At 48.7% G+C, this 23,096-nt stretch overlaps 1 protein-coding gene across 4 annotated transcripts in view; it reads right to left on the reverse strand.

Moving 5' to 3' along the window:
- Nucleotides 1–23,096, reverse strand: part of als2b (alsin Rho guanine nucleotide exchange factor ALS2 b) — a 103,047-nt gene that overhangs the window by 76,521 nt on the left and 3,430 nt on the right. For all 4 annotated transcript variants that reach the window (XM_080198737.1, XM_080198735.1, XM_080198736.1 and 1 more), the window contains exons 2-8: nt 16,253–16,337; nt 15,047–15,201; nt 13,029–14,339; nt 9,085–9,253; nt 7,872–7,968; nt 6,148–6,225; nt 4,074–4,259 (exon numbers count right to left, since the gene is read on the reverse strand). In XM_080198737.1, the coding sequence (XP_080054863.1) occupies nt 4,074–4,259; nt 6,148–6,225; nt 7,872–7,968; nt 9,085–9,253; nt 13,029–14,339; nt 15,047–15,201; nt 16,253–16,317 (2,061 nt within the window). In that variant the 5' untranslated portion in view covers nt 16,318–16,337. The remainder of the gene's footprint in view (nt 1–4,073; nt 4,260–6,147; nt 6,226–7,871; nt 7,969–9,084; nt 9,254–13,028; nt 14,340–15,046; nt 15,202–16,252; nt 16,338–23,096) is intronic.

Raw genomic sequence — 23,096 nt, forward strand, 5'->3', positions numbered from 1 at the left:
GAAGACATTACTTTTTCCATGGCTCAGCCAGTGTTGTCTGGAAGATTAACATAAATTTGAAACTTTTTGGTTAGACCCCATTTGGAGTATTGTGAGCAGTTTTGGGCCCCATATAAGGAAGGATATGTTGGCCTTGGAAAGGTTCCAGAGGAGGTTCACAAGAATGATCCCTGGAATGAAGAGCTTTTCGTATGAGGAATGGTTGAAGTCTCTCCTTCTGTACTTGGAGTTTAGAAGGATGAGAAGAGATCTTATTGAAATGTACAGGATATTGCAAGACCTAGATAGAGTGGATATGGAGAGGATGTTTCCATTAGTAGGAAAAGTTAGAACCAGAGGGCACAACCTCAGGCTAAAGGGACAATCCTTTAAAAGAGAGATGAGGAAGAATTTCTTCAGAGTTGTGAAACTGTGGAACTCTGCTGCAGAAGGCTGTGGAGGCCAGGTGATTCAGTGTCTTTAAAACAAGAGATAGATAGGTTCTTGATTAATAAGGAGATCAGGGGTTATGGGAAAAAGGCAGGAGAATGGGGATGAAAAGAATATCAGCCATGATTGAGTGATGGAACAGATGCGATGAGCCGAGCGGCTTATTTCTGCTCCAACGTCTTATGGTCTTTTTGTGCCCTCTGCTGCTAGTTACAAAACTAAAGATCCCATGGCCTTCTAACAGTTTTCTCAATCTGTCCAATCAGCTTCATTGTTTGTGTCTGTATATCACCAGGTCTCTATTCCTGGACCCATTTTAAAATTGTATTGTTTGGTTAATATTGTCTCGTCACTTTTTCTACAAAGGCATCACCACTCTCTGCATTAAATGTTATCAATCATTTGTTTTCCCTTCAGTAATCGTTACTTTCTGTCCTCCTGGAGCTTGTTACTATCTTTCTCATTGTGGAGGGGAGTTTCTAACCGGTTTATTGGCAGAATGCAGTCTTTCAGAGGACAAGAGATCAGTAAGGAGTTAAATTCTCACATGAGTTAACACAAACAGTTTTACATATATGTGAATGCAGTAAGTGAATCAAAAGAAATAGTTATGATTTTAAAACATATATGCTGATATTTTAAATATAGTTTAATGTAAAGTATGGTTTAGTCAAGCAAAGTAGCTAAAAGGCACAGGAGTAAAAATCAATAATTTAAAGCCAAAGGTCTGGGAACTGGTTAGTCAGCAAGACTTATTGTGTGGCATTCCTAAGAGGGGACATATTGTGCAACATGAATGAACAGATGTATTCATTGCCCAGACATAAGGATAGATATACCCCTGGATGCAGGAACACGTCTATTCATCTTGGCAGTGAACCAGTGGGAACGTCCATTGCGGTAGCATCTGCTGTTATCAGGCAACAAAGATGTAGTTAGAGCCAAGAGGGAGATTACATCTGGAATCAGTTGGACGAATAAGATATCACCATGCTATTAAGTATCATATAGTTGGCTGAGGTACTTGATGGAGATTTGTATTGATGTATCACTGTTAAATGGAATTGATTTTAATCTAAAGAGGCAGAATTATTGATTAGAAAAAAGTATAATTGATCTGCTTTTGATTCTGTATTTCAGATCTTTCAGAGAGACTGTGTCACTTTGTTCCAGAGCTATTTAACTCTTCATGAGTCTCCAGTCGGCTGTACATTTGTATTCTCTTGTTCTATGTTTTATGTTCAATAAATGATAACGTCTTTTGCACAGAGATATTTGCCTTTCAAGTTTTGAATTGTCTGAGTTTAAGACCTTTTTAAATTTCCCCACTTTTTTTAATGATTTGGAGATGCCGGCGTTGGACTGGGATAGGGACACTAAGAAATCTCTCAACACTAGGTTAAAATCCAACAGGTTTATTTGGAATCACGAGCTTTTGGAGTGCTGCTCCTTCATCAGGTGAGAGAGGTAGGTTTCACAAACACAGCATATATAGACAGAGACACTACTGCAAGATAGTGGTTGGAGTGTGAATCTTTACAGGTAATCAAGTCCTTACAGGTACTGACAGGGCGAGTGGAGAGAGGGATAATCTCAGGCTAAAGAGGTGTGAATTGTCTCAAGCCAGGACAGTTAACTGAACTGAAACCTTGTGATTCCAAATAAACCTCTTGGATTTTAACCTGGTGTTGTGAAACTTCTCATTGTCCTTTTTTAGGTTTTGTGTCATCTCCAAAGCTTGACATGTGTTAATGACTTGGATATATATTTAACAATCAGAATGAGCAAGTCCAAATACCTGGTAAAACCATTGCACTCTTTCCTCTGGTCTGAAAAGCAATTATCTTGTTGCATCCTGTCATAGGACATGGGTGTCGCTGGCTAGACCAGCATTTATTGCCCATCCCTAACTGCCTCCTTGAACCACTGCAATCCAGCTGATGTCCGTATGCCCACAGTGCTGTTAGGAAGGATGTTCCAGGATTTTGACCCAGCGACAGTGAAGGAATGGCCGATATATTTCCAAGTCACGATAATGAGTGGCTTGAAGGGGAACTTGCAGATGGTGGCGTTCCCATGTGTCTGCTGCTCTTGTTCATCTAAATGGCCGATGATTTGGGTTTAGAAGGTGCTGTTGAAGGAGCCTTGCTGAGTTGCAGCAGCGCATCTTGTAGCGGCTGCTGTGCATCAGTGGTGGAGGGAGTGAAAGTTGAAGGTTGTAGAGGGGATATCAATCAATTCGGTTGCTTTATATGGCCAGTCCAGTTCATTTTCTGGACAATCGTAACCTCCAGAATGTTGATAGTGGGGGATTTAGCAATGGTAAAACTATTGAATGCCATGTCCAATGCATTTAGACATGTACACTCTAAATCCAACTTCGCCTCCCTTGCACTCCTTTCTCTCCTTTCACTCCCTTCTGATTCCCTTTTATTTCAGAGCTATTCTTACTCTAACACCATGAATCATAGAATCCCGACAGTATGGAAGGAGGCCATTCGGCCCGTTGAATCTGTACTGACCGCAATCCCATCCGCATTTACCCTACTAACCTTCCTGACACTAAGAGGCAATTTAGCATAGCCAATCCACCTAACCTTCACATCTTTGGATTGTGGGGGGAAACTGGAGCACCCCGAGGAAACCCGTGCAGACTCCGCAGAGATAGTGACCCAAGCCGGGAATCGAACCCGGGTCCCTGGTGCTGTCAGGCAGAAGCGCTAACCACTTTCCCACCATGCTGTCAACCTTCTCAGTAACTTCCTCCACAACACCATATTGCAGTTGGAAGCGGAAAAACTTCCATTATTACTTTTAACATCCTGATTTGTGTCGTATATCCCTGGATGTTTGAGGATTTGGGTGGAGTTTAATCAAAATATCTAACTTATTTAAAACTGATACAACTCTGCATAAGAACTTGAGGGTGAGAAACCTGATTTGGCCATTCCCAGTTGATCCCAATCCCCAAACCCAGCATCCAATTCAACTACGCCTGATGTATAGATCTCTGTAGAATCCCTGGAGTGCAATGGGAGGCCATTCAACCTATTGAGTCTGCACTGACTCTCCAAGAGAGGCTCTTTTCCAGCCCTTCCTGGCCCCCCACCCCCAACCAGAACCACCCTGCCAACCAAACATCCCAGTCAAGATCACGATATTTTCCCACTTCTGCTGCTTTTACTGGCAAATTCTGGGGCAGCACACAGTAGTTAGCGCTTCTGTCTCACAGCGCCAGGGAGCTGGGTTCAATTCCCAGCTTGGGTCACTGTCTGTGTGGAGTTTGCACGTTCTCCCCATGTCGGCATGGGTTTCATCTGGGTGCTCCGGTTTCCTCCTACAGTCCAAAAGATGCGCGGCTCAGGTGGATTGGCCGTGCTAAATTGTCCCTAGTGACAGGGGGAGTAGCAGGGTGGATGCATGGGGTTGCGGGAGTGGAGCCTGCGTGGGATTGGTGAGGACTCAATGGGCCAAGTGGCCTCCTTACGCACTGTTGGGATTCTATGATTCTATCGTTACTTAATGCAATTGTAGAAAATCTGTCTTAAGATATGTTTTAAAGATGGTATAACTCTCCTTGGAACATTCCGGATTCACTGCATAAATGTCATTGAACAATAAGGAATGTTGTGAGTTTGACTTGCCTGACCGCAGGATGACAGAAGCAGTGGCTGCTGGGTGCAGGAACGGCCGAGATCAGCGTTCCCGGATTTTGGAAGCTCCAGTCGTCCACTGTAATAGATGATGGGCTGGAAAGAAGCCTCATCGGCCAAAAACAGAGAATGTCCTTGTCCCGCTGCCACATCCCACACACGGACACCCTCTGGAATCTGTACCAGGAAAACACTTACAGGTCAGTTTAATTCTGAGTGGTCGTGAGGTTTCCGGACTAATGTTCGACAGTAGCCCGACATCTGTAAACTTACTCTTATGTTCTCCTGCCCCCCCACATCTGCCGAAGGTGTCGGGCGCACAGTTCCACAAAGAAGGCCCCATCACCGGGACAGCAGGGATCCAGGTTCAATTCTGGCCTCGGGTCACTGTCTGTGTGCGGTCTGCACGTTCTCCCTGCGTCTGTGTGGGTTTCCTCCAGATGCTCTGGTTTCCTCCCACACTCCAAAGATGTGTGGGTTAGGTGGATTGGCCATGCTAAATTGCCCCTTAGTGTCAGGGGGATTAGCAGGGTAAATGTGTGGCGTTACGGGAATAGGGTCTGGGTGGGATCGTGGTCGGTGAAGACTTGATGGACTGAATGGTCTCCTTCTGCACTGTAGGGATTCTAAGTTCTAAACCAAGGGGAGAGAATAGGAGTGAGGGGTGCTGAGAAAGTCAGAGACTTCTGGGAGAGGTTCAGAGGTCAGGTGGGCAAGGCCAGAGATTGATCCGAGGATGAGCAGAAGCATTTGGAGTTTGGGAAGCGCATGCAGGTCAGTGAGGATGGAGGTGATGGGTGAGTGGGGCTGAGTGAGGGATTGGCTGCAGTGAGAGAATTGTTTAGCTCTAACAGAGGATGAGAATTACCAGGGCTAGGTGCTGATTTCAGACTTTGACAACTAATAGGGCAAGTGGGCAGCAAATGGGTTAGTACTGCTGCCTCACAGTGCCAGGGACCCGAGTTCGATTCTCAGCTTGGGTCACTGTCTGTGTGGAGTCTGCATGTTCTCCCATGTCCGCGTGGGTTTCCTCCGGGTGCTCTGGCTTCCTCCACATGCTGGTTAGGGTGCATTTGCCATGCTAAATTCTCCCTCAGTGTACCCGAACAGGTGCTGGATTGTGGCAACTAGGAGATTTTCACAGTAATGTCATTTCAGTGTTAATGTAAGCCTACTTGTGACACTAATAAAACTTTTAAACAATAGTTAACCCTCAATATCATCACTAAAACCTAACATTGGCAGAAACAAAACCTGATCATGTTCCTAAATAAAAACTGCACTTTAGAATAATACAGTAACAAGCAGAGAGTGTCCTGCAGGACTTTTTCTGCTCCTGCTATAAAAGAGGCCCTACTGAGACCACCTAACTCAGTGTAGACTGAGGCTCTTAAATGGGCAGTCTTGTCTCTGCAGTTCAATGCCTTCTATGTTTTCTTTCTGTTCATTCATGGGATATGGGCATCATTGGCTGGCCAGCATTTATTGCCCATCCCTAGTTGCCTGTATTGTGGCAGTGCAGTGGTGGTGGTGGGGAAGGGAAGGAATGTTCAGTGGAGGCATGCAGGGGGAGGTTTTTTTACACAGAGGGTGGTGGGGACCTAGAATGCACTGCCAAGTGAGGTGGTCGAGGCAGTTACATTAGCCACATTTAAGACTTATCTGTATGAATGAAATAACAGCCGTGGTATAGAAGGATATAAGCGGTTGGTCTAGCTAGGACAACGTGATTGGTGCAGGCTTGGTAGACCGAAGGGCCTGTTCCTGTGCTGTACTGTTCTTTGTTCAGCTGTGGATCTGGAGTCATGTGTAGGTCAGATCAGGTAAGGATGGCAGATTTCCTTCCCGAAAGGACATTAGTGAACCAGATGGATTTTCCAATGATTGACAATGGTTTCATGGTCATCAGTAGATTCTTAATTCCAGATTTGTAAACCCTGTGCGATTCTCAGAAGGTGGGGATTTACCTGGTCTGCCTATATCAACAGCTTATGCACATGTCTCATAACAACTTTAATGCAATTTTTGTTCATATTTCTGAGTTGAAAGCTTGGCTATGCCATACCTTGATGAGGCGGGGCATGACGGTGGGTGACTCTGTGTGGCCAAGTTGTCCGTAGGCATTACTACCCCACGAGTAGACCTGGAGGAAGAAAATTGAGGACCCACAGAATCAGTGTGAAATCATTAAGCTTCTACCTGCATACATAGGATACAAACTTCACAGGACAAAAGACTCTTGAGGTTTGGTAATGTATTCCCCCACCTTGAGAGCCTTGTGGAGGTGATTGTTGCATTTCCTCCTTGGTCCAGTCAAGGCAGTGTTACCAGCAAGGGAGATTTGTCTAAAAGAGCTGATCGGTGCCCAATCCAGGGCTTTTCTACACTAACAGCATCTGATCCTGGGACCAATAGGTAAACGGTTAACATTCATCTGCCTCTCTCCATTCCTCTATCCCATCACTCCCCAGCTTTGGCCACATATTCCCTCACATTTATCCCACATTCATGTTATGTCTGTCTTAGTTTGCTTGTTGTTATAAAGCAGAGGTGGATACCCCCTCTGAGAACTAACACTGAAACACACAAAGAGGAGTACCTGGCCTATAATCTGTAAAACGTGTGTGAAGTGGTGTGACCTGCTCTTCAGCAACTCCTAGTGGTTAAATAGATAATAAATCCCTGACACTCTCTCTAAAATCAACATGTAACAATTTATTTATCTATCAATGAAGAAATTAACTAAATACTATCTGAATAAATCCCTTCTAACTATTAACTATTCCTGAATAAAACAAGATTCCAATGGTACGCTGTTCCAATAAATACAAACCCCACTCATTAACAAAAATTAGAATTTAGCCACTCTCTAAATTACAACCAGGTTTTGTCTCTTCTGGAATATTCTGGGCTTTCTCTGTTGATTCTTCTGACTGGAACTTCCTTCTTCTTTGGTACCTTTGCTATCTAGATGGTGTTTTTCTCTAAGACATAGATGAAGCTGTGAGAGTTAGTGATTCTCTCTCTCTCTCAAAGGAAAGAAAAAGGCTAAAATATGAAAAATATGGAGAAAGGGTGGCAATGAAAGACTAACACACATATTCCACTCCCCATCAAACTTACCTGACTCAATATCCTCATGTCCCTCTCACACTAGAGAGAGAGTTAAGAGCTGTTAGCTCTGACAGGTGGCAGTTGCTCTACCTCTTTGCCCCACAGCCTCCTTTTTTTATACCTGTGATGACATATTAATATTTCCCACAATAGGATTGGTCCTAAGTTTTTGGTATCTAAGTGCCTGATTCAAATTGATTGGCTAAATTCCAAAGCCTATTGCCTTGGTAACACTGCTGCTTGGCCTTTCGATATTAATGTTTCAGTTTGGGCTGTCTGTGTACTTGCCACAATCCTGACACTCCCTTAACAATCTGTGCCTCTGTTCGGCCACTCACACATTCTGATCACTTAATGGGCACTTTTAGCATCTTTCTCAGCCTTCTTCATCACTATTTACATTCCCTTTGTCCAGTTACAACAACACCACCACCCCACCCCACCAACAACCCCAGCCCTCCTCCCCCAACTCTCAAAGAATAAATCTCCTCTGATTTTCTTTACTCTCAACATTGGGTCACCAAGGTTGTCAACATTGTCTCTATTCTCTCTTCGCAGATGCTGTCAGGCCTGCTGGGATTTTCCAGCGTTTTCCGTTTTTGTTTCAGCCTCTCTGGCTCTCCTGTGGATCAGACGCACGCGAGCAAAAATGCAGCAGGTGGGTGTGGATCTTACCTGCGACCGGGCTGTTAAAGCCAGCGAGTGATAGGCACCAGCCACCACCTGGACCACTTCCCTGCTGCTCAGGCTCTTGATGCATAGGGGATGTAGCCTGTAAGCAAGACGAGAACATTGTGATTGCCCGCTCAGCTCTCTAACTAATAATCACACCTGGTGACAACCCAACATTGTGTGCAGTATTCCGAGATCCAAAAAGGCCCAACACTTTCTAACTCCAGTTTCAGGTGTTCACTATGACACCTCATTTGGAGTTTATTACACACTTCATCTTTATACATCAGTCCCAGTCTATATATGGAGATATGTGCAATCCCGGTCTGTATATGGAGGTGTGTGTAGTCTGGGTCTGTATAGGGACGGGTTTGCAGTCCCAGTCTGCGTATGGAAAGGTTTGCAGTCCCGGCCTGTAAATGGAAGTGTGTGCAGTCCCGGTCTGTGTGTGGAGCTGTGTGCAGTCCCGGTCTGTAGATGGAAGGATTTGCAGTCCTGGTCTGTATATGGAGGTGTGTGCAGTCCTGGTCAGTATATGGAGGTGTGTGCAGTCCTGGTCTGTATATGGAGGTGTGTGCAGTCCTGGTGTGTATATGGAGGTGTGTGCAGTGCTGGTGTGTATTTGGAGGTGTGTGCAGTCCTGGTGTGTATATGGAGGTGTGTGCAGTCCTGGTATGTATATGGAGGTGTGCGCAGTGCTGGTGTGTATTTGGAGGTGTGTGCAGCCCAGGTGTGTATATGGAGGTGTGCAGTCCAGGTGTGTACATGGAAGTGTGCGCAGTCCCGGTCTGCGTGCAGAGGGGTTTGCAGTCCCACTCTGTATGTGGAGATATTTGCAGTCCCCGTCTGTATATGGAGGGGTCTGTAGTCCTGGTCTGTATATGGAGGGGTCTGCAGTCCCGGTCTGTATATGGAGGTGTGTGCAGTTCTGGTCTGTATATGAAGAGGTTTGCAGTCCAGGTGTGTATATGGAGTGTATGGTCCTGGTATATATGGAGGTGTGCGCGGTCCTGATTTGTAAATGGAGGTGTTTGCAGTCCTGGTGTTTGCAGTTTTGGTCTGTATATGGATGTGTCCACAATCCCAGTCTGTATATGGAAGTGTGTGTTGTCCCAGTCTGAAAATGGAGATGAGTGCAGTCCCGGTGTGTATATGGAGGTATGTGCAGTCCCAGTGTGTGCAGTTCTGGTCTGTATATGAAGGGGTTTCCCATTACCTGGGAAGGATGTCTCCGTGGCCCAGCTGACCCTCTTTGCCTCGTCCCCAGCTCCATAACTCGGTCTGTAGGGAAGGTAAATGTGCATCAGCCTCGCTACCGGGTGTGGGAGTCAGGCTCACCGACCGTATTCTTGCACGCCCAGCTTTCCTAAGGAGCCTCGGAGAGACTGAAAGAAAAAGACACGCTTGTTTATAGGTGCTAGGTGAATGCAAGAGTGCTGACTGCACTGATGCTCTGATACCATGACACACGACTATGATTTGAAACCAAACACTCTTGGTTCAAGTGGGCAAATCAGTTTCGCGTGATCCTGTTTACTATTGTCTGGAGTTGTTTTTTCATCTGTTCAATACTTAAACAACAACAACCTACATTTATAGTGCACCTTATAATGTAATGAAACATGCCAAGGTGCTTTACAGGTCTGTTCTCAAACAAAGTGTGACACTAATCCACGTATAGAATCCCTACAGCGCAGAAATGGCCATTTGGCCCATCAAGTCCTCACTAGCTCTCTGACAGAGTATCTTCACCAGGCCCTCTCCCCTGCCCTATCCCTGTAACCCTCACACATTTATCATGGCAAATCCATCTAACCTACACACCTTTGGATGGAGATATATGGAAAATATTGAAGATAACATATGGAGATATTAGGTCAATAACCACTTGGTTAAGTTTCAAGCAGTGCCATAAAGGAGGATTGCAAAGCAGATAAATATAGAATCCCTACAGAGCAGAAGAAGGCCATTCAGCCCATTGAGTCTGCACTGACAATCCCATCTAGGCCCTAACAGAATAGCCCCTTGTAACCCCAGCTAATTCCCCTGACACTAAGGGGCAATTTGCCATGGCCAATCCACCTAACCCACACATCTTTGGGCTGTAGAAGGAAACTGCAGCATCCAGAGGAAACCCACGAAGACACGGGGAGAATGTGCAGACTTCACACAGATGGTGATCCGAGACGTAAATCAAACCCGGGTCCCCGGTGCTGTGAGGCAGCAATGCTAACCACTGTGCTATCGTGCTGCTCACAGAGATGTTTAGGGAGGGAATGCTAGAGCTTGGGGGCCCAGGTAACTGAAGGTCACCAATAGCAAAACAATTCTCATTGAAAATTCATGGCAGGCCAGAATTCAAGGAATGGAGAAATCTCAGGATTGTGTGGCTGGAGAAGATTACAGGGTAGACCGAAATAGTAAACCATGTTAGTCTACCCAAGCCAGTGCTTTCTGTACATGCAACTGGCCATCAGCACTGTCTCTACATTTGACAGATAATGAGAAGGGAAAAACAGGTATTTGTCAGTGAGGATGGCAGTTCTTGGCTTGGGTCACTGTCTGTGTGGAGTCTGCATGTTCTCCCTGTGTCTACGTGGGTTTCCTCCGGGTGCTCCGGTTTCGTATCAAATCAGATAATCCTAAAATGCAAAAAGAGGCCATTCAGCCCATTGAGTCTGCAATGATTACAATCCACCCAGGCCCTATCCCCATTACCCATACTTTTACCCTAGTTAGTCCCCCTGACACCGAGGGGCAATTTAACATTGTCAATCCACCTAACTCGCACATCTTTGGAGTGTGGGAGGAAACTGGAGCATCCAGAGGAAACCCATGCAGACACGGGGAGAACATGCAAACTGCACATAGACAGTGACCCAAACTGGAATCGAAACTGGGTCCCTGGCACTGAGAGGCAGCAGTGCTAACCACTGTGCCATCCTCTTTCCTCCTACAGTCCAAAGATGTGCAGGTTAGGTGGATTGGCCATGCTAAATTGTCACTTAGTGTCAGAGGGATTAGCAGCTTAAATACTTGGGGTTATGAGGATAGGGCCTGGGTGGGATTGTGGTTGGTGCAGACTCAATGAGCCCAACGACCTCCTTCTGCATTGCAGGAATTCTATGGAGGGATTTGATTAAAAAAAGGTGAGAATTTCAAAGTTAAGGCATTGCTCGGCAGGGAACCATTGTGGATCAGTGAGTATAGGGTGGGACGCGCTCTGAGATAGGACATGACTAGCTGAATTCTGGATGACCTCAAGTTTACAGAGGGTTGGTTGAGGGAGAGCAACAAGGACTGCATTGGGTCTAGAGGTAACAAGACATAAATGAGGGTTTCAGCAACAGACGAGTGGAGGCAGGGGTGAGCTTAAGCGGTTTCCTGGAGGTGGAAACAGCTGGTCTTAGTGACAGTATTAATATGAGATCTGAGATCATCTCAGGATCAAATATGACATCAAAGTGGCAAACTGGCTTAATCACAAACTGTTGCTGGGCAGAGAGAGCTCAGCACTTCTGGAATTATGTTTGGATCAAAATTCAAAATAATTCAGTTGTCCCAATATTTAACTTTTTTTTAATTCATTCACAAGATGTGAGGAGAAGGTGATGGCCTAGTGGTATTATCTATAGTATCCAATAGTGGTACTATTGGACTATTAATCCAGAAACTCAGATAATGTTCTGGGACCCGGCTTCGAATCCTGCCATGGCAGATGGTGGAATCTGAATTCAATAAAAAATATCTGGAGTTAAGAATCTACTGATGACCATGAAACCATTGTCAGAAAAAGCCATCTGGTTCACTAATGTTCTTTAGGGAAGGAAATCTGCCGTCCTTACCCGGTCTGACCTCTATGTGATCCCAGACCCTGATGTGGCCTACATGTGACTCTCAACTGCCCTCTGAAATGACCAAGCAAGCCACTCAGTTCAAGGGCAAGTAGGGAAGGGCAATAAATGCTGGCCAGACAGTGACATCCATGTCCTATAAATGAATAAAAGGGCTAAAATGTGGGCGTAATCAAGGACCCCACGCACCCTGGACATCCTCTCTTCCACCTTCTTCCATCGAGAAAAAGATACAAAAATCTGAGGTCACGTACCAACCAACTCAAGAACAGTTTCTTCTCTGCTGCCATCAGACTTTTGAATGGACCTACCTTGTATTAAGCTGATTGTTCTCTGCACCCTCGCTATGACTGTAACACTGCATTCTGCACCCTCTCCTTTCTTTCTCTATGAACAAGTATGCTTCATCTGTGTAACGTACAAGAAGCAATACTTTTCACTGTATCCCAATACATGTGACAATAATAAATCAAATCATGTTTCAACAGAGAAATCACGGGTGTGGGTCAAGTAGAGACACAGTCGGTGGGAGACGACGAGACATAGTCGGTGGGAGGGGGAGGCAGGGTCGGCGGGCGGGCGAGGGGGAGGCAGGGTCGGCGGGCGGGCGAGGGGGAGGCAGGGTCGGCGGGCGGGCGAGGGGGAGGCAGGGTCGGCGGGCGGGCGAGGGGGAGGCAGGGTCGGCGGGCGGGCGAGGGGGAGGCAGGGTCGGCGGGCGGGCGAGGGGGAGGCAGGGTCGGCGGGCGGGCGGGGGGGAGGCAGGGTCGGCGGGCGGGCGGGGGGGGAGGCAGGGTCGGCGGGCGGGCGGGGGGAGGCAGGGTCGGCGGGCGGGCGAGGGGGAGGCAGGGTCGGCGGGCGGGTGAGAGGGAGTCAGTCAGCGGGCGAGGGGGAGGCAGGGTCGGCGGGCGGGTGAGAGGGAGTCAGTCAGCGGGCGAGGGGGAGGCAGGGTCGGTGGGCGGGCGAGGGGGAGGCAGGGTCGGCGGGCGGGTGAGAGGGAGTCAGTCAGCGGGCGAGGGGGAGGCAGGGTCGGCGGGCGGGCGAGGGGGAGGCAGGGTCGGCGGGCGGGTGAGAGGGAGTCAGTCAGCAGGCGAGGGGGAGGCAGGGTCGGCGGGCGGGTGGGGGGAGGCAGGGTTGGCGGGCGGGCGGGGGGGAGGCAGGGTTGGTGCATTGTGATTGGCAGGGGGCATCTACACAAATCATCCATCTGCCCTTTGCAGCGATGCTGCGGTTTTGGGACCATGGTTCCATTTGGATTGGTGCCCTCTGCTTGCCTGAACCCCGCCCTTGGCTTGCCGTGGTGCAGTACCTTGCGAGAGAAGGCCTGGCAGAGACAGCCGGCGGCACATGCCTTCGGAGCCTTGCTCGCGGATGTCCCCCAGGCTGAAGCTCTTTTTGTCGGGCATGCACTCCTCCATCTTCACCAGCTCCTCTCTGGTCTCCTTGTGCTGGATTCCGCTGCTGGCAGGGCTGCCGATGCAAGCGGCAACCACACCCGGCGCGGGGTAGTAGTAATTCACCACTTTCCTGAGTGAGAGGGCTTCGTAGGTGGCGGCTACTCTCTCCCCCACCACTGAGGCGCAGGAGACCACCAGGTTGTTGAATGTGGAAGGGGCTGCAGACGAAGGGCTGGTGGGCTGGGTGCCCTCGGACGAGGTTAAGAGTGGCACGCTGGCAGGATGGGCGTTCTTCACCGAGCAGTCCAGCTGCGAGTTGTCCGACAGCTTTCTGAGGTAGGCCTTCACTGCCTCTTCGTCGGGGTAGTGTGAACTCCGGGGCTTGGTGCCATTTGCCGCCTGTTCAGGCTCCCGTGGCGGATCGGGAGGTGCTCCCTCCCCAGCGGTATCTGGACCCCCTGCCTGTTCCACCTCGTCGGCGGCGTCCAGTGAGCACTGGGGCTGAACGGACTGGGGAAGCTGGGAGCTGGCGGCCTGACGGTGAGGAGGCAGCTCGGGAGGGGGAGGGGGCTGGTCGGCGGGGATGGGGGCAGAGGGCTCGGAGCTGGACAGTGCCATGCCCAGCGGGCAGTAGTGGCTGTCCGAGATGATCACGTGGTCCTCCTTGTCCGTCATGGTTAGCAGCAGCTGGTGACAGTGGCAGCATTTCTCCGAATTCTGCCTCTTCTCGTGTGGCCAGGGCCTCTGGACCAGCGCCAGGCTGTGGTGGGCACCGCAAGCGATCTGCATGACCGTCCGGCCGGCCAGGTGCTGCAGCTTCTGGGGCTTGGCCACGGGGAAGGCGGTGGTGACCAGGCCAAGTTGGCAGCCGCTGCCCCAGGCCCAAACCTCTCTCTTGGACGACAGGGCCAGGGTGTGCTGCTCCCCGCAGGCCAGCTGCACCGTCTTGGCCAGTTCGGGGGGGCTGGTTTCGGGGTCGCAGATTGTAACCAGAGTGGGATTCGGGACCTGGCTCGGACCCTGGACTGCGCACTGGCAGGACCCATTCTCTCCCCACATGTACACAGCTCCATCCTGTGTCACTGCTCCGCTGTGGAGGCTCCCGGCTGCCACGCTCGCCACGCGCAGGCCAGCTAATCCCGGCTCCAGAACAGGCACTGCCGAGTGACGGAGCTCACTCTCCGGTCTCCAGGGAAAGCATCCAAAGCTGCAGACATCTCCGCCTGAAAAGAGAAAAGGATTTCAGGCTCCAGTTCACCAAAAGTATCTTGAGAAATGGCCCCATGGTGTCACAGTGCTGGACAAGGTGATGGAGGTCAGGAGGGGGAACTGTGCATACAGTAGGGATTGGGAATACAACTTGGCTTCAAAACAAGCTTATATTTACGGGACAACAGCCAGGGGAGAGTTGGAACAGCCAAATATTGGATTTGAAAGAGGACCATTATTGAACTTGAAACATGGGTGGCATGGTGGCACAGTGGTTAGCACTGCTGCCTCACAGTGCCAGGGACCCGGGTTTGATTCCGGCCTTGGGTCACTGTCTGTGTGGAGTTTGCACATTCTCCCTGTGTCTGCGTGAGTTTCCTCCGGGTGCTCCGGTTTCCTCCCACACACCAAAGATGTGCGTGTTAAGTCGATTAGTCATGCTAAATTGCCCCTTCGTGTCCCAGGATACATGGATTAGAGGGATTAGCAGGGTAGATGGGTTGTGGGAATAGGGCCTGGGTGGGATTGTTGTCAGTGCAGATGTGACGGGCCAAATGGCCTCCTTCTGCACTGTAGGAATTCTATGATTACTGGCCTTGCAGATTTTTACACTTTGCCCATCCCACTAATTATCCAGGCTGTTGGTATTTCCCCGTTGTTTCTCTGCCAGCCGGGCTTAGGCCTAAGGCTCCCCCATCCACCCCCGGCCCCGCCTGCTCACCTTCTAGTAGGAGCACACCGTGTTCTGTCCCCAGGGCAACCTGCAACACCACCTTTCCACCCAAGCCAGGTAAATGCTCAGGGATGCTGGTGTTACCACACGCTGTCCAGACATGCAGAATGCCTCGCTCCTGGGGGCTCTCTTCCTCTCTCGGGCTGGACAACATGAAATAAAAGCACAATTGAAACTCTCACAATAAAAGTGGACCCACTGCACATTTTATTTTTGGCATTTTTAAACAGACGTTTCCTCTGCTCTCTGGGGTGTAAACTCTTCCTGGTTGGATTGCCGTTCTTTTCCTGCTGTTTATGTTTTTAGTTTTTATTTCTTAGCCATGAGGTGGCTGTCAGTTAAGACCCCTACCCACCTTGCCCTCTTAGGCTCTCCTGCGGCACAGTGGTTAGCACTGCTGTCTCACAGCGCCAGGGACCTGGGTTCAATTCTGACTTGGGTCACTGTCTGTGCAGAGTTTGCACATTCTCCCCATGTCTGCATGGGTTTCCTCCAGGATCTCCGGTTTCCTCCCACACTCCAAAGATGTGCGGATTAGGTGTGCATTGGCCATGCTAAATTTCCCCTTACTGTCCCAGAGTACATAGGTTAGAGGGATTAGTGGGATAAATATGTGGGGTTACCGGGATAGGGTCTAGACGGGATTGTTGTTGGTGCAGAATCGATGGACTGAATGGCCTCCTTCTGCATTGTAGGGGCTCTATGAATTGAAAACTGTTTGGATTGGAAACCATGCAGAACAGTCCCGGTCTGGGTGGGACCACACCAGCTCACAGCGTGTTGTCCCATTTCCTTTGTGAAGGAGCGATATTCTCTGTAATTCCCAACTCAATGCCTGGGAGCCTCTTCCTGCGCTCCTCTGTCTCTGGTTAGCCTTTGGGTGGCTTGGTGGCACAGTGATTAGCACTGCTGCCTCACAGCGCCAGAGATGCGGGTTTTATTTCTTGTTCAGGTCACTGTCTGTGCAGAGTTTGCATGTTCTCCCTGTGTCTGCATGGGTTTCCTCCCACAGACCAAAGATGTGCGGGTTAGGTGGATTGGCTATATTAAATTACCCCTTAGTGTCAGGGAGACTAGCTGGGGTAAATGCATGGGGTTATGGGGATAGAGCCTGGGTGGGATTGTGGTTGGTGCAGACTTGATGGGCCAAATGGCCTCATTGTGCACTGTAGGGACTCTATGATTGTATGATACCTTGTGTCCTGGCTGGCCATCAGTAAATCTTCCCCTTCTTCTGCCTGTGCAGTCCAGCTCGCCATAGAATTCCATACAGATGAACCTAGAGAGAAGAAAATATTCATTTAAATGGGGCAACAAGTCACTCTGTCCATGAGGCCAACCACACTGGTGACCTCCCACCCTCCGTGTCCAATATAGAAAACAGTCCCTCTCCTCAGGTAATCCCCCACTCTCTCTCAAATCTGCTAATGTAACTCCCACTCTTCCAAATGTGTATCGTTGCCTCGTCTGTCCTTGAAACCTACTTCCCTCGCCTCCAAAACCTCTTTCTTCTTTGCCAATCTTACCTGCAAGTTCAAGTCTGAATCTCTCCAATTAGAATCCCCACCAACACAAACACTCCTTATCGAAGTCACAAGTGATGGTCTACGTGACTGGCCATAGGTCAACAACTTCATTTATCTAGTGGTTTTAATATCTAGGACCTTATAAAACACCAAACCACATGAGGTACTACAGCAGGTGGCCAAAACCATTATCAAAGAGATCATATCAGCTATAACTCTCACCAATTTTTACAGATGCACCATAGAAAGCATTCTTTCTGGTTGTATCACATCTTGGTATGGTTCCTGCTCTGCCCAAGACCGCAAGGAACTACAAAAGGTTGTGAACATAGCCCAATCCATCACGCAAGCCAGTCTCCCATCCATTGACTCTGTTTACACTTCCTGCTGCCTCGGCAAAGCAACCAGCATAATCAAGGACCCCATGTACCCGAGACATTCTCTCTTCCACCTTCTTCCATCGGGAAAAAGATACAAAAGTCTGAGGTCTCGGACCAATCAATTCAAGAACAGCTTCTTCCCTGCTGCCAGCAGACTTTTGAATGGACCTACCACGCACTAAGTTGATCTTTCTCTACACCCTAGCTTTGACTGTAACACTACATTCTGCACTGTCTCCTTTCCTTCTCAATGAACAGTATGCTTTGTCTGTATAGCACACAAGAAACAATACTTTTCACTGTATACTAATGTGACAATAATCAAAACAAATCAATGGGAATGTCTTAAGGGAGGAAAGTGTAGTCGGGAGGCGGTGCAGAGAGGGAATTCCGGGGCGGGGGTCAAGACAGCTGAAGTTGCAGCCACCAGTGGTGGAGTGATTAAAGTCGGGATGTTCAAGAGGCCGGGCTTGAGAAGGATAGATCTCTTAGATCCTCTTAGGGCAGGAGGAGATTACAGAGATAGGAACCGGACAAGGATGGCACGGTGGCACAGTGATTAGCACAGTTGCTTCACAGTGCCAGGGGCCTGGGTTCGATTCCTAGCTTGAGTCACTGTCTGTGTGGAATCTGCACATTCTCCCTGTGTCTGCGTGGGTTTCCTCTGGGTGCTCTAGGATAATGCATGGTGCTATAGGGATAGTGTGGGAGGGGCCGGTGTGGGCCTGGGGAAGATGCTCTGTCAAAGAGTTGGCGCAAACTCAATGGGCTGAATGGCCTCCTTCTGCACTCGTAGGGATTCTATGTTTCAGCTGGACAACGAATGAGAGACAGGATGGTGTGGACAACGAATGAGAGACAGGATGGTGTGGACAACTGTTTCTACAAGTTCACACTAAGTGACAGTCACTAAGCCCTGGCTATCTCCATCTCTGTAACATTTTTCTTATTCATTTGTGGTACATGGGTGTCACTGGCTGGCCAGCATTTTTTGTCCATCCCTAGTTGTCTTGAGAAGGTGGTGGTAAGCTGCGTTCTTGAATCGCTGCAGTCCGTGTTCTGTGGGTTGACCCACAATGCCGTTAGAGAGGGAATTTCAGGATTTTGACCCAGCGACTGTGAAGGAATGGCGATATATTTCCAAGTCAGGATGGTGAGTGGCTTGGAAGGAACTTGCAGGTGGTGGTGGCCCCACGTAGCTGCTGCCCTTGTCCTTCTAGATGGAAGTGGTTATGGGATTGGAAGGTGCTATCTAAGGATATTTGGTGACTTGCTGCAGTGCATCTTGTAGATAGTTCACACTGCTGCTACTGAGCATCGGTGATGGAGGGATTGAATATTTGTAGAAGTGGTGCCAATCAAGTGGGCTGCTTTGTCCTGGATGGTGTCGAGCTCCTTGAGTGTTGTTGGAGCTGCACCCATCCAGGCAAGTGGGGAGTATTCCAGCACACTCCTGACTTGTGCTTTGTAGATGGTGGACAGGTTTTGGGGAGCCAGGAGGTGAGTTACTTGCCGTAGTATTCCTAGCCTCTGACCTGCTCTTGTAGCCACTGCATTTATCTGATGGGTCCAGTTGAATTTCTGATCAATGGTAACCTCAAAGTGAGGGATTCAGTGATGGTTACACCGTTGAATATCAAGGGACAGTGGTCAGAGTCGGTCTTACTGGTGGCGGTCATTGCCTGGCATTTGCGTGGCGTGAGTGTTGCTCATCATTTGTCAGCCCAAACCTGGGTATTATCCAGATGTTGTTGCATTTGAACACGGACTGCTTCAGTCATCCAACTCTGGCCCTGTCTCAGCTCTTCTGCTGCAGAAACTCTCATCCATGCCCTTGTTACCTCCAGACCTGACAACTCTACCACACTCCCTGTCAGCCTCCAACTTTCTACCCTCTGTAAACATCAGGTTATCCAAAGCTCAGCTGCCTTGTCCCCGAGCCTGCACCAACTCCTCTGCGTATCTCCATAACCTCATCCATTCCAATAACGCTCACGATCTTGACGTTCCTCCAACCATGGCTTCTCTGCACATTCCCCGTGTTTTTTTTCACATTGGGGTAGTCATTCCTTCAGCTGTCTGGGTCCAAGGCTGTGGAATTCTTTCTCAAGATCTCTCCCTTAAGTAGGATACCTCTGTGAGTCAGTTGTCCTAACTTGGTTTGACATCAGTATTTTACATGCAAACATAGGAGCTAAAAGCAGGAGCAGGCCACTTAGCCCATTGAGCCTGCTCCATCATTCAACAAGACCATGGCAGGTCTGACTGCACCACACATTCCTAGCCTATCCAAATCTTCGCCATAAGATGTTAGTTTAGCAAACTGCTTCTGCATTTACATCCATCCTTCCATAAGGAGACCAATACTCTACACAGTCATCCAGATGTGGTCTCATCAATACTCTGTACAATCAAAGTACGGCCTACTTGCTCTTATATTAAACTCCCCTCACAATAAACGATAACATTCTATTTCCCAATAACTTCTATTCCTGTTGTGATAACCCCCCCCTTCGATGTCCACGGGGAATCACTGATTGATCTCCCTTTGGGGCTGGTTGAGTACGAGTTCCCCTGGTAACAGGCAGTGAGTAGCCTGCCCATCTAGAACTTATTACCCAGGCTTTTCATTAGGCAGGCCCTGGACTGAGCCTGCTGAATTCTAGTCAGAGGCAGGGACTAGTGTGTGCACACCACGATAGTGTTTCACTCAAAATCCTGACTTGGAAATATATCGACCATTCCCTCACTGTCGCTGGGTCAAAATCCTGGAGCTCCCTCCCTAACAGCACAATGGGTATACCTATGCCACACGGACTGTGACAGTTCAAGAAGGTGGCATACCACCATCCTGTCAAGGGCAAATAGGGATGGGCATCAAATGTTAGCTTAACCAGTAACACCCATATTCTGTGAAAGATTTTTTTTTAAACTGCGCTCCAAAATAGCCCAGCAAAGCATTGTGTGAAATCCTATAAGAGTAATAAAAGCAGATTGACTCTTCCTAACAGCGCTGTGGGAGTACCGTCAATAAACAGACATCAATTCACGAAAGCAGCTCTCTTTTCAGAATCACAGAATCATACAACAGAGAAGAGGCCCTTTGGCCCATCGAATCTGCACTGATACATGAAAGGCCCTGACCTGCCAACCTAATCCCACTTGCTAACACTTGGCCCACAGCCTTGAATGTCAAGTGCTCATCCCGCTTCCATCACCCTCCTAGGCAGTGCATTCCAAACCGTCACCACCCTCTGGGTAAAAAAGTTTTTCCTCAAATTCCCCCTAATCCTCCCACCCTCATAACTGACCCTTCAACTAAGGGGAACAGCTTATCCCTATCCACTCGGTCTGTGCCCCTCATAATCTTGAGCACCTCAATCAGATCTCTCCTCAGTCTTCTCTGCTCCAGAGAAAACATAAGAAATAGGAGCAGGAGTAGGCCATCTAGCCCTTCGAGCCTGCCCCGCCATTCAATAAGATCATGACTGATCTGTCGTGTCTCAGTTCCACATTCCTGCCCTCTCCCCATAACCCTTAATCCCCTCGCTTATCAAAAACCCATCAACCCACGTCTTAAAAATATTTAGCAAGGCAGCCTCCACCACTTCAACGGGCAGAGAATTCCAGAGATTCACCACCCTTTGAGTGAAGAAGTTCTTCCTCAACTCTGCTCTAAACTGCCCCCCCTTTATCTTGAGGCTGTGCCCCCTAGTCCTACTGTCCTTTCTGAGCGGGAAGAGTCTCTCCACCTCTATCCTATCCATCCCATTCATCATCTTAAACGTCTCAATGAGATCTCCCCTCATTCTTCTAAACTCTGACGAGTACAAGCCTAGTTTATTCAGCCTCTCCTCATAGCTCAACCCCCTCAACTCTGGTATCATCCTAGTAAAGCTCCTCTGCACTCCGTCCAAGGCCAAAATATCCTTGCGTAAGAACGGCGACCAAAACTGCACACAGTACTCCAGCTGCGGCCTCACCAATGCCCTATACAGCCGCAGCAAGACCTCCCTACTTTTATATTCAATCCCCCTCGCTATGAAGGCCAGCATCCCATTCGCCTTCCTGACCACCTGCTGCACCTGCTGGCTGGGTTTTTGTGACTCATGCACAAGGACCCCATGGTCCCTCTGCACCGTCGCATGCTGCAGTTTTTCGCCACATAAGTAATGGTCCTTCCTACCATTATTCCTACCAAAGTGGACCACCCCACACTTGCCAACATTAAATTCCATTTGCCATTTCCTGGCCCATTCGCCCAGCCTATCTAGATCCTTCTGCAGACTCTCCACACCCTCCGCGCAATTTGCCGTTCCACCAATCTTGGTGTCATCAGCAAATTTCGACACCATACACTCGGTTCCCTCCTCCAGATCATCTATATAAATGGTAAATAGCTGAGGCCCCAGCACCGACCCCTGGGGCACTCCACTAGTCACCAACCGCCAATCTGAATAGCACCCATTAACCCCTACTCTTTGCCTCCTATTTGACAACCAATCCTCTATCCACGCTAACACCCTACCCCCAACTCCATGCCCCCTTACCTTCTGCAATAACCTCTTGTGAGGTACCTTGTCAAACGCCCCAAAACAACCCAAGCCTATCCAACCTCTCTTCATAAGTTAAATGTTCCATCCCAGGCAGCATCCTGGTGAACCTCCTCCACACCCCATCCAGTGCAATCACACTCTTCCTACAATGTGATGACCAGAACTGCACACAGTACTCCAGCTGTGGCCTCACAAAAGTTCGATACAACTCCATCATGACCTCTCTGCTTTCGCAATCTATACCCCAATTGATAAAGGCCAGTGTCCCATGTGCCTTTTTCACCACGCTATCAACCTGCCTTTCTGCCTTTAGAGATCTATGGGCAAACATGCCAAAGTCCCTTTGTTCTTCGGAATGTCCCAGTGTCAGACCTTTCATAGTATGCTTCCTTGTCAAATAACTCCCTTCTCAAGGGATGGGCAATAAATGTTGGTTTTGCCAGTGATGGCCACAGTACAAAACTGAATTTAAAACACATACGCACTTACACACACACACACACACACCCCCCCCCGCACGCACACATATGCACGTGCACATGTGCATGCATATACACGAACGCATGCGCACACACACACGCATACACACACACGCACATGATACATGTGTGCATGCGCACGCACACACACACACACACACACACACACACACGCGCACGCACACACGCGCATACATCTTCAAAGAACATAGTATTCTAATTTCTTGCAGGATTTCACAACTCTCCTGAGCCTTCCATGTTGTGTGTGCCCACCAAGTTATTTGACTCCAGCGGGGTGTGTAAACAAAGGGAGAGGTCAAATGCTGTCTGTTAGAGACAGACTAGAACGATGCACTGCAGGAACGTTCCACACTGAGCCTCCATTCCCTGGAAGCTCCCACTGCACAACAGGCCACAGCAAGCTTTCACACCAAAATATTAACTGGAAGTTAAATTGGGCAAAAAGTAACCTAAGAGGCAGATGCACTATCCAAAAGGTCTTTGATAAGTATCGTGCACTTCTGACTGTCAGTGTTAGTGGCCACTAAACAGAAAGCAGTGGGGTCAGGGTTAAACTACCCAGACAGATAAATGGATGGAAGTAATGTTCCCCGGGATCAGTGCCAGCACCACTGTCGTTCAAAACTTCGACAAACAGCTTGAACTTGGGAATACAAACACAGAAACGAGGCCATTTGGCCTTTCAAGCCTACTCTGTCATTCAGTCAGATCAGGGCTGTTACTCTCAATGCCATATTCCCGCATTCTTCCCATATCCTTGGATGCCATTAAAAAAATAAATCTTTCTCGAATACATTCCCTGTATTCAATAACATGGCCTCCACAGTCTTCTGTGGCAGTGAATTCTGTGGTTCATCAGCCTCTGAGTGAAGACATGTGTCCTCATCTCAGTCCTAGATGGTCTACCCTGTATCCTAAGACTGGGCCCCCGGGTTCCAGATTCCCCAACCATGGAAAACATCCTCCCTGCATTGAGTCTGTTTGGCCCAATTAGGATTTTATACATTTCAATCAGGTCAATTCTCATCCCTCTTGGCACAGTGTCACCTCACAGCGCCACTGACCCAGGTTCGATT

The sequence above is a fragment of the Carcharhinus amblyrhynchos genome, chromosome 11 (genome assembly GCF_965287045.1).
Source record: "Carcharhinus amblyrhynchos chromosome 11, sCarAmb.v2.hapA, whole genome shotgun sequence".
Lineage (NCBI taxonomy): Eukaryota > Metazoa > Chordata > Chondrichthyes > Carcharhiniformes > Carcharhinidae > Carcharhinus > Carcharhinus amblyrhynchos.